Here is a 12,026-nt window from a genome sequence, read left to right as displayed (position 1 = left end):
TAGCTTCTGATTCTATTCCTAAATGTAAATGATGACTTTCACATTATTTTATTACATTTCTGTCAAAAAAGGCTTAAAGATTAATGATTAAACATTCTATCCATGCTTCATCTAAACTGTTGAAAACAAAATGTGTTCTGATATGGAGGCTGGAAGATAGAAAATTGATGTTAAATCATTCTACCTTATAGAGGGGCCTTGGTGGCCTGTGCATATTATATATATACTTTTTATTTGGATCCTCATCAGCAACAGCAGTGGTAGAAATATTTCCAAGCTTCCACAAATCTAAAATGTATACCATCCCGCACAATATAAATTTATCATAAGCCAAATTAAAAATTGAATAGCTTTCAGGAGAGAAAAGAAATTGGACATAAAAAGAAAGCACTTGTGTTTCTCTTACTTCATGCTACAGGCTTATGGGAGGGACCTGATGGAGGCACAAGACTGGTGCAGGAAGTACATGCGCTCTGGAAATGTTAAAGACCTGACTCAGGCCTGGGACCTCTACTACCACGTGTTCAGACGCATCTCCAAGCAGCTGCCACAGGTGATTGAAAATATGAAGCCTACAGTCAGTTACACTACTTTTTTTGTTAATAATATATAAATCACCATCCTAATGATCACTGCAGTGTGCCTCATGTAGTAATATTCAACAGTATATGCAGTGTATGTACAGTATTAGCATTTTTGTGCACGTACTGTGTCATATGGTACGTCAGAGTACGTCTTTTGTGCCTCCTGGAAAAATCTGAGCTGACATCTCACCACGTCTGTGTTCATTCCAGCGTTTCATCAGATTATAGATTTTGCATTTCATGCCCCGACTCATTCTTTGATCTTAAGATGGTAAATGTCTCTTAGTCGTGTAATATGACATAAAAGACTAATGGCTACTGTGTGTTTTTTGCCAGCATACCAACATTAGAAACAACACTGAATGGGAGCTAATGATAGCGACTTCTTTCATTCCCCCATCTCTGTTTAAAGTCATTGAGCAGGAAGAAAAAAACTAATGTTGCAAGATGTTGAAAGATGGCAGGATGGTGATGAGAGTGATGATGTAGGAAGAGGAATGGCACAGCATCAGTGGATAGCATTGCTCATTTTATTGTCACGCCCTCAGGCGCCACTCTGTCTATTAAATTATGGCATAATATCCTAATGTAAAATTTCACAAGAGGCAGAATATTTTTCGAGATATATTTTACAAGTTGCAGGTAGTTTATTTTCTGTGGTCAATTGTTTGGTTTTAACTATCAGCATCTGTCAGATTGTTGTAGCCACTTTGGTACAACATAATGGGTAGATGCTTCAATAGAAAGCAGGGCTTGTTGCTATAGGAGAAGAGATGAAATTGAATTGATAGATGCCATTCCTAGCAGCTATCATCACATTGTTGAAGAGTGACATTAAAAATAGTTCTGTCAGCAGCTTGTACTGCACATAAAAAAATGAAGATGGCGATGCTATTTGACACTGTAGCATGGCCCTGCTCTCAAGGATGCACCCTGCTGTGACATTACAGTACGCAGCATGAAATACACTGCAGCATTACGACATGCTGGGAGCAGTGCAAATATTCCCCCACAGGGCATTAACATAGAGATAAACCCTTCCCAGAATGCATCCAAACGGCAGTTCCAGCGCAGGGCGGGACAGTAACCATACATCAGCATTCAGAAATGAACCATCAAGGCCTTTAAATAGTGTGCCACATTCAGATTTGATGCAGTGTAAATGACTGATGGTTGCAGACAAGCAGCAAATGCATTAAGAAAGTGAAATGTTCCAGATGATTTATAAAAAGCTGCGTATAAACAAGTTTCTCTGGATAAAGCCTTTTAACTTGGATATGAGCCAGTGTCTGCTACAATATGCATATTGCTTTAGGCACTGTTGGCTTGGCAGGCGCTGCTTTGTCAGTGAAGTTTTTGTACACAAGACTTAAAACTAATTGTCTCTTCCTGTGCTACACCCCCACCTCATCAACTTTCCTCACAGCTGACCTCCCTGGAGCTGCAATATGTTTCTCCGAAGCTGCTGATGTGTCGAGACCTGGAGCTTGCTGTACCCGGCACTTATGACCCCAACCAGCCTATCATTCGCATCCAGTCCATCGCCCCCTCCCTGCAGGTCATCACCTCCAAGCAGCGCCCACGCAAACTCACCATCATGGGTAAGATTAGGAGAAAATTGCACAGCCCTTGTGGCTCTGAACCCATTATATTAGGAAAATGGATTAAAGAATATTTCTAGTCATATGCCTTCAGCAGGCATGGGCCGTGACATTAGAGAAAATTCAATATTAATCGAATCCAACAATAAACAGGGCACAGTTTATTTTGAATTCATCGGTCATGGCATGTGGTGTGGCTAGAATATGACCGTAGAAAACGTTCATACCACCAGAAGCAAGATCAAACAAGTGATAAGCAAATATGAATTCCACTCACCACACGTGGACCAGACTCGATGGTTATTTAACTTTCTACCAAAAGAGTCTTGCTTTTTTCCCAGTCTCTTCCGATTGAACATACGGGGGCACACCACGGTTTGTCGCAAACCCTCCCAACACTGTTCTTTGTTATTAAATTGAATACTGAAATAAATAACTTTGACATGCTTCCCTCTGCTCCGTTGTGTGATATGAAATATGACAGCGAAGTGCTTCTAAAATGGCAAAGCACTGTAATATCACATCGTCTTGAAGCCAAATCCACACATTATCAATCATAAACTGTTCACTCTGCTTCACACATTTTATGCCCCTGTACCAGCGCCAGCCGTGACCGGAGGCAATATGTTTTTTCGTTGTCCTACCCCACTGTCGGTAAATCTGATTCTCACGATATCTTAGGGATTCATTGCCCTTCAGGGACATTTTGCCACAAACATCCACTAGGTCTCAGTGGACTGAATTAATAAGCTATAATATAAGATATAATATTAATAATAATACGTGCCTAATAAGTCAAAAATGCTAAATTGATGAGATAATGTAGGCAAAAGGTCAAAGTTTGACTTCAGTGTGACGACATAATTTTCTGCAAAAGAAACTTTTCTGGCCGTTATTCAACACCATACCTCAGAAGCACAAGGGGAGATTGTGACCATATTTCACGTGTAGTCGGATATTGAATTGGTGACACTGAGGTGCGGTTTCCACCTTGAAACTACAGTGATAGATTTTTTTTTTGTGCTGCAGGGCTGATAGTGTGTGTGAAGCATACATGATTTAGAATTTGTAGCGCAGGGCAATATCCCTGTTTGAACCGTCATCACAGGACTTTGTGTTTCTTCAGAATCAGCGTTATTGACCAAGTTTAATTCCTTCAAAGTCTGCACAGACAGCTGCAGCTTTACTGCTGGGGAGAGGTTACAACTGCAGAACTTCTCTGGACAATACTGTGCTTTGTTCTGATGTATTCCATCAGTGTTATATAACACACTCTGTAAAAGATGATGGCTAATAAATCAACTGACCTCTGGAGCAAGACTTCAGATTAAGACCTGTCAGCCACTGCAGGCAACCTAGATTTACTTTCGATGCTCCTTTTTCTGGTACAATGTACTTACTGGGGTTGTCATTAGAAGCAGACTCGGGATAGAACAGGGGCATTATTTTCCACTGGAAGCTTCAGTTTACTCCATTAAAGGTAGTACAGTGTTGGTGAAATAGTGGAGCAATTAGATAAGTGTCATCGTCTGTAATTCAGATAAGTGAAATATGTTTTCCTGTCTGTCATGCTGAAAACTTCATTCTGCTCAAGAGGACTGAGTCAATATCATAGTTCATCCAGCAGTATCGTGGTACTTCATAAGCATCATAGGCTTTATTTATGTAGAGTTTTTTTAATCCTTTATTGCATATCTGCTGTTTATTTGGTCAAAATTATTCGCGTCCTGATGCTAATAGTCAGTTGCGAATCCTTTTTGCTGGAATTTGTTGTGGTTTTCAACAAGTCCCTCACACGTCTGCTGATTTGATGGTCTTCTTGCATGGACCTTGGTCTTTAGTTCACTCCACAGATTTTCAAAGGGATTCAAGTCAGGGCTTTGTGCAGGCCAGACAGTAACAGTCACTCTGATATCCCGGAGGTAGTTCTTCACCACGAGCAACGTATGTTTTAGATCGTGGTTTTAAAACAAGTATGACCGCGTGAGTCCTCAAAAGTTACACACAAATCATTTTGCATGTTAGGAAAGGCCTGTGGATGTTATCGTAGGCATTTGGAACCCTTTTGAGGTAAATTTCTCTCCATAACTTCAAACCTCTGCCAGGCTTGTTCTGTACTGTTAGGCTCACTTTAAAATTCTTGACGATACTTCTCACTCCAGTTCTTGACACTTTGGAAACACTTTGATAACTTTGTGTATCCATCTCCTGCTTTGTGAGCATCAACAAATCTTTTTCTCAAGCCTAAACAGATTTCTTTAGTTCGTGGCATGATGATTTCTGAAGTGACAGCTCAAACACTCGCCGAAGTTTTTATACTGTGTGTAAATTGGAAGATAAACCTCAGTTTAAGCTTAATTTTACAAACTTTTAGCATTGCAAAGTTAAAACACCTAATTGCACAGCAGTACTTTGTGCTATGGCTCAGGGTAAAGGTCAGTATAGAAAACTAGTATATTTAGAAATCCTGTGTTGAAAATTTCTCGCTCTGTTGAAAAGCACTTGGGGAATTTAGCTTCAAATGTTATGGGGGGTGAGCTGATCATTTTGTTCTCATTTGTTCTCATACTCAGAGGAGTATGAGTTGACCCTGGCAAAAATACCGAGCACTGCCATTTCCAACCATTAAGAGTTTATTTATGCATTTCTTTCCATTGTTCAAGCAGTCCATCATTGTTGTATTTTATTGCCCCATCTGCAGGTAGTAATGGCCACGAGTTCATGTTCCTGTTGAAGGGCCATGAGGACTTGAGGCAGGATGAGAGAGTCATGCAGCTGTTCGGTCTGGTTAACACGCTTCTGGCAAACGACCCTGCGTCCTTGCGCAAGAACCTCAGGTAGACACACACTCTGGCGTCACCACACACGCACAAATTCCAAGAGACAGTTGTGTTTTACTCACCTCGCACATACCTGACAAAGTTGTTTGTGCTCATCCCGGCTGTGTGTTGTGTTCATCAGCATTCAGCGCTACGCAGTGATCCCCCTGTCCACCAACTCGGGCCTGATTGGCTGGGTGCCCCACTGTGACACCCTGCATGCCCTCATCAGAGACTACAGAGAGAAGAAAAAGATTTTGCTCAACATTGAACATCGCATCATGCTCCGGGTGAGGAACTGCTTCTATTTCCACTGTCTGAATAAGTGACAACAGTTTCAGGATGTTGTCTATGTGCTTATTTACATTGTTTGATCCCATTAGTTACTTTTTCAGCCAGTTAGCTTCCTTTGGAACTTCAGCATGTCACAAAAAACACATTCACATGATGAATTAACTTCCTGTCTTACTAAATACATTTTAATGTGTTATTGGCTGAACGTACTCACATGTTGTTTATGTTTCGTGCCAACAAGCTGGTCCCATTCGTTTATAAAATTGTCATTTTCATATAAAACTACACACTAAATAGATTCATCAGAGCTGAGGAAGCATCTGTTTCCAGTGATTATATTGATGAATACCAATCACTCTTTGTGAAAACACATTTACAGATTTTTAATTGTCACAAATTAACTGCATATCCTCCCCGGAATTCCTAATTAGTCAAAGGAGAACAACAAAATACATAATTTTCTTTGCTAAAACATCACTGCAGAAAGTAAAAGCTCTTGACCCAATACCAGGATCAGGGGGGAAAGTCAGTGGTTTGATGCCTGGCTCCTTCAGTCTTCATGCCAAAATGTCGTTGGGGAAAAATCATGAAGGACAAACACTTCACTTCAGCTGTGATAGAAACAGCAAATGGGTGAATGTGGCTTATAGTGTGACGTTTACAAGGCCTTAAAACCAGAAAAAGATTTGCACAATTTGTATCCAGTTTATGATTTTCAATCAGATTAATCTGACTTTTTTTTCCCTTTTAAACATATTAATAGCCTATCCTTGCTGCCTCTTGCAGGCCCCCAGTCTGTCGGTGGTCTGAATAAAAACAGAAAGAAACCAAATATCAGATATTGAAGAACAGCAGTTTATTTCCAAAAGTATTTGATTAACATTTGTAAATGTCTTTTCTTATACTGGTGAGCAGTTACATTTTGAACACAATCGAACACCATGGGGGTGAAAACTCAAGTTTTATGAATGTCTATGTTCTGTTGATCACCTGTGCTTCTTGCTAATTGTTTGAATTTGTAAATACTGAATAGCAAAAGACTTTAAAGACTTTCAACTCTCACTCCAGATGGCTCCAGACTATGACCACCTGACGCTGATGGAGAAGGTGGAGGTGTTTGAACATGCTGTCAATAACACAGCCGGAGACGACCTGGCCAAGCTCTTGTGGCTCAAGAGCCCCAGCTCTGAGGTAAAGTGCTTCACTTCTATACTTTGTCAGCAGTGCAGAGCAGGGGACTTGATCTTTTCACTGTCTATCTTTATGTATTCAGTGGTCCTTGGATAAAATGTCAAGAGAGTCTAATTTATAGATCCAATAACTTCTTGAATTAACATCTCTTCCTCAATAAAATACCACATCACCTCAAAACTGGTCTTCCTTTGGGAAAGGCTTTCATTGGATGCAGACCGATCAAAGTAGGTCTTTGTAGTTTCTCATTTTTCTGATTACTGCGGGGATACAGGTGTAGTGAAATAAAATTGTTGTTTCCCCTAAAGAATGGGTTTTCTGGGTTATCTGTCCTACTTTTAAAGCACTGACTCTGCAGGATTTCACTAAGAGACCATCAAATTGAATCAGTTTTAGTACCCCGTGTACCTGATGCTCCATGTGTTTAAGTGTCTGGAAAGATGTGTTCAGCAGCCTGCCAGAGATTTCTGTTTCATTTCCCACAATATTTTTTGATTATGACCTAGAGGAGCACTCAGAACACAAATGTTATTTCTCCTTCAGGTGTGGTTCGACAGGAGGACGAACTACACTCGATCCCTGGCTGTGATGTCCATGGTGGGCTACATCCTCGGACTGGGTGACAGGTGAGCTTCTCAAACAAAACACTAAAAACCCTATATTAATGTAAAGTGTTAGAATGGCCACAAAAAAAATGGTAAAAAATTATTGAGGAGATGATGTTTCTGTTCTCCAGGCATCCATCCAATTTGATGTTAGACCGGTTAAGCGGCAAGATCCTACACATCGACTTTGGAGACTGTTTTGAGGTGGGAGGAGATTTGTATTAAATATACTACAAACTTTTATGATATATATATATATTTTTTTTAAACTTACCCTCGTATACATTTCTAACAGGTGGCCATGACCAGAGAAAAGTTCCCTGAAAAGATTCCCTTCCGATTGACTAGGATGCTAACCAATGCTATGGAGGTATACGACTATGCTGGCGTGTGACAAACTCTATGAAGTGTGGTAAAGTGTGCTCACGGTAACACCATGTGTGGTCATGAGTCATTCAATCTGATAGGTAGTTCAATACTTAATATTATGAAGAAAGTTCATTTTCCAGGTACTACAGATTGGCATTTCTTGTGCCTGGTGTCATGGAGATATTTGCTCAACAGTGTAGAGCAGCGTCACCCGTGCTCTTACCTTTTCCTTGTCATTTGTTCGCACAGGCAGATATTAATAAAGCTGGTTAAGTATCTTTCCTGCTCGCGGAGGAACGACCACAAAAAATGTAATTCTGTATTTGTGGTAAATTTTAGCCACAGACCGTGTTGGCCTGGTGCTGCTGTTTTGTCCATTATCACAGTTAGGTTAGGTCATTGATTACATTCTCAGTTTGAATTTAGGATGATGATGCTCGTTCGTTTCACTTAGCAACATCCACCTTTATACTAGCTTCATTGTGGCCAGGGGTTTGAAAACAGTCGTGATGCAAAATCATGTAGTTGACTTAAACACAAAGACTTAAGCCTGAGAGCCAAGAGAATTGGCTTTGGTCAGCTGATCAAAGCTTTTGTGGGCACAAAGAAAAATCTGCCGGAGCTCACAGTTCAAATCAATGTCAGAGTTATTTTAAGGCAAGTCATTTTTCTCTGCTGCACCGCTATGGCAGATCTTAGGGTTTCCCCACCTGCTAAATGCCTCTTTCACTCCTCCCTATGGCCTAGCTTAAAGCAGTTATAGTCCCGTTTAATTAGGTTAGACAGTCGGAGACTCTGCAACAGAAAAGTCTTTCTAGTACATTCATTTTATTCTGGTGTCAAAGGCCCCCACCCTTAAACACGACAAGTATTCCTCTACTGAAGTGAATCCTGCCTGAGCTGCTTCTTCTTTGTCTTCTTTATTTCATTCCAAATAATAATTAGTCTTCTGTGACTGTGCAGAGTTTTATCAGAAGCTGTGACTCACTGTGCCTTGAATTTAATGAGCAAAGGAAGAAAAGGAATTAAAAATGAAAGCATCAAGAAATAAAATTCTGCATTGTAAGAGGTTTAAGTTTTGCCTTTTAAGTTTTAAGTTTTTTGGACGTTTTTTTTTTTTTTTTTTTTTTTTAGACATATGAAATCTTCTTAAAACATATTTTCAGCCTTCTAAATACAAACAGAGAGGCTGTTCTACTACTAAACTCAGAACATGTTATTGGATCATTGTTTATAAGTATACTGATATTTCTGTAACGTGCACACGCAGAATGGAAACCTAATTCCCAAATGTCATGTGCGTCAGGTGACGGGCTTGGATGGTAACTACAGGATCACGTGCCACACAGTGATGGAGGTGCTCAGGGAGCACCGGGACAGCGTCATGGCTGTGCTGGAGGCCTTCGTCTACGACCCCCTGCTCAACTGGAGGCTTATGGACAGTAAGGAAATGCCAGCTGTTTAAATTGAGTACAGATGTTAGATCAACATATTACAGCCTCACATAACCACAGCAGCATACCAGCTCAGACCGGTAACAGTTTGGTTAAAGTCAGAGCAGATTACACTTGTTCAAGCTGAAAGACTTCTTTTTGTGGCGGTGAAGAGTGGGGAGCGTTAAATCTACTCGCATCAAGCTGCACTGGACTTCTGCTTAGCTTGTGTTTTCGAGAGAAACGGTTAATGAAGTGCTTCAGACATCTAAAGGTCGCTGGTTAAACTCAAGTGTACACAGTGAATAAATCTCTGTGGCACCTTCTCTACTAATACTGTTATGGTTGCCTTTAGTAAGACATTTAATCAAAAAAAGTGGAATATGTCACTTTGATTATAAAGGAGTTCAGCATTTTGGGGTTAGTATGTTTAAGAAATAAGAAGCAGCCAGGGATCTGTGCATAAAACCACTTTCTCCTTACAGGGACTTACAGCTGCATTAGTTAAACGCTCATTAGTGTATTCTCTACAGTGTGTGTTACTATAGCCATTTACTGAATAGCCACCAGCGCAAACCGGACCCATTTAATGCAAAGGAGCAGGAAACACGACTTTCAGGTCACAGATGGGTAGAATAAATCTGGGGGACAACATAAAGAGAGAGGCCTTTCCTATAATCTGACCACTTTTAATGAATAGTGCACATAACTGTGGAAGAAACCCGAGTTTCTGTCTTTAAAGCAGTCAGAGAGGTGGTGATCCTTCCTGGTAAATGAGGTAAATGAAATATGCTCCAGAGGAGTTTGTGTATGTTTTTAAATGCACACTTTTCCCGGGTCGCCCACAGCAAACACAAAAGGAACCAAACGCTCCCGCACCAGGACCGACTCGTACACCGCCGGGCAGTCAGTGGGTCAGTTTCCAACACAAGCTGTAACCATAACTATGTTTCATTTTCTATTTAATAAAGGAAAAATAGGTTTTTTTTAATCTCTGACTATGTGGCGTCATCTACAGAGGCTCTTGAGGGAATTGACCTCGGAGAGACCACGCACAAGAAAGCAGGGACCACTGTGCCCGAGTCGATTCACTCCTTCAGTGAGTTACCTGCTTATTCAGACTTAAGTGATTTTATTTTGTTGTATTACAGCTTTTTAGGTCTGCTCTGCTTATTTTGCCATCAAAATACTGAGCACTCGCTGTCATAATGATGGCTGCAAGTCACTGCGCTATGGTAAGGCAGGACACAAATCTGCTTTGATTTCCTTTAGCTGCGAAAAGGTTCGGTATAGACACAGCATCATTTGTTTTTTAAAGCTGCCAATAGTTGTTGATGCTAGTATTTTTGTGTGTGTGTGTTTTTAGTTGGAGATGGCTTGGTACAACCTGAGGCACTCAACAAGAAGGCTATTCAGATTATTAACAGAGTGCGAGACAAACTTACGGGTAAGTGGAACATTTTTACTGCACATTTCACTCTCCCGTCTATAAAGTACCCTCTTTTTTTAAATAAGTAAATGATAAAGATTTATGAATAATATTTTTAATTTAAACACATTGTACTGGAAGTACAAAACATACTTAAAGTTAAATTTCTTGGATAAGCAGGGACTTGCAGTCCATCAGCATCCTCCTGAAACCAAACCAGTCCCAAGTCCCTCGCATACATTTCCAATTTAATGTCTGATCAAAAATGAGCTCAGCAGAGCTTTAATAACAAAAGGGAACATAACAGAGACGAGAGGTCTTTTCAGATCTTGCACTATCCTAAAAGCACCTTTGTGTTGTCTGAACAAAGTCGAGCCGTGTTTGCAGATTGATTTTGCCGGAGCAGATCTGTGAAAAGAGTTTGTTCCCTATAGGTCGTGACTTCTCTAACGAAGAGACGCTGGATGTGCCGACACAAGTAGAGCTCCTCATCAAACAAGCCACCTCACATGAAAATCTGTGCCAGTGCTACATCGGATGGTCAGTATGCCTTACATTTTCAGCTTCAGGGTTAGTCAGAGCAGTGTTGCCTGGCTGCAGGAATCCACCTTAAATCAAACTGAAGTCATGACTTTGAATGTGTGAAGATTGTTGCAGAAAAGTTATCTTGGGCAGTTTTAAATGCAATTACTGTGCCACAGGTTGATCTCTTTTTCTTTCTCTTCTTTTAATTTGACATTTTCTTTTCTCCTCCAAATGTTCAGGTGTCCCTTTTGGTGAAGAAGCATTTCCTCCAGCCAGGATTTACCCTTGACTCTCTCGCACACTGATAGATGAAGTAGGAGCTCTCAGCTCAGATTGGTATCCACTGGAATGTGTCCTCAAGCCACACTGCAGAGCCTAAACAAAGTTTTTCCTCTTTTTTTTCTGTTTTGATTTCTTTGTTGTTGTATAATTGTATGGATTGCCATTTACGTTTATTAGAAAGTACCTTTAGTGCTTTGTTTTTACCTGATTATCATAATTTACCATTTTGCAGTCATTGCTTATAATGACCTTGTAATTTGTAATTTTTACCATTATATTTACTCGCTAAAAGCTTTCTACAGTGGCCATATTGTAATCACTAATGACATCTATTACTCCACATACTGCTTTCTTCTCATAAAGCCACCAGTCTGTTGTATCATTGTGTATGAATGTGACAAATTTCAGCAACATGATATGCCTTTTACTAACTTAAACATTCTTAATGGGTTTCTGATGAGCAGAGATCAGTAAGAATTTGATTTCATTTGATTTGAGTGGACTGCGATGTACTGAGTGGGCATTCGTGTGCCATTAAACCCTGTATAGATACCACTGTGACTGTGCTGTGTTCATTGAACTGTACCGATTGCTCATGAAACTGAGATTGTCACACCTACAGCAGTTTAAAAATAGCTAGGGGTAAGGGCGTCCCGGTAGAGAGCGTGCCATGTATCAGCGCTGAGACGTATTGCAGAGTCTGGGGTTTGAATCCAGCCTTCCAGACACTTTGCTGCATGCCTTTCCCATTTCCTGCTATCAAGTAGAGCAGAAATGATGGGAAAATAGTATGTTCTGTCTCCAAATGAAAATGTGTCGTAGATATTTATTTATTTATTTCAGAAGAGGTGCCACTGTCTTTGTTTTTCTAGCACCGACAGAGGGCACTCTGAC

The 12,026-nt window shown here is 40.3% G+C and overlaps 1 protein-coding gene across 2 annotated transcripts in view; it reads left to right on the top strand.

Annotated features, from left to right (window-relative positions):
- Window positions 1–11,687, top strand: part of mtor (mechanistic target of rapamycin kinase) — a 76,596-nt gene extending 64,909 nt beyond the window's left edge. For both annotated transcript variants that reach the window (XM_084918356.1, XM_084918355.1), the window contains exons 45-58: window positions 419–553; window positions 2,011–2,185; window positions 4,887–5,022; window positions 5,147–5,294; window positions 6,367–6,489; window positions 7,033–7,115; window positions 7,226–7,298; window positions 7,390–7,464; window positions 8,770–8,905; window positions 9,745–9,810; window positions 9,915–9,995; window positions 10,263–10,343; window positions 10,760–10,865; window positions 11,090–11,687. In XM_084918356.1, coding sequence (XP_084774482.1) covers window positions 419–553; window positions 2,011–2,185; window positions 4,887–5,022; window positions 5,147–5,294; window positions 6,367–6,489; window positions 7,033–7,115; window positions 7,226–7,298; window positions 7,390–7,464; window positions 8,770–8,905; window positions 9,745–9,810; window positions 9,915–9,995; window positions 10,263–10,343; window positions 10,760–10,865; window positions 11,090–11,105 — 1,434 coding nt within the window. In that variant the 3' untranslated portion in view covers window positions 11,106–11,687. The remainder of the gene's footprint in view (window positions 1–418; window positions 554–2,010; window positions 2,186–4,886; window positions 5,023–5,146; window positions 5,295–6,366; window positions 6,490–7,032; window positions 7,116–7,225; window positions 7,299–7,389; window positions 7,465–8,769; window positions 8,906–9,744; window positions 9,811–9,914; window positions 9,996–10,262; window positions 10,344–10,759; window positions 10,866–11,089) is intronic.
- Window positions 11,688–12,026: the final 339 nt, after the last annotated feature.

This window comes from Perissodus microlepis, chromosome 20 (genome assembly GCF_051167445.1).
Source record: "Perissodus microlepis isolate ML-2025 ecotype Zambia chromosome 20, ASM5116744v1, whole genome shotgun sequence".
Lineage (NCBI taxonomy): Eukaryota > Metazoa > Chordata > Actinopteri > Cichliformes > Cichlidae > Perissodus > Perissodus microlepis.
Note: the sequence above shows the minus strand (reverse complement) of the source record. Positions and strands in the feature narration are given on the sequence as shown.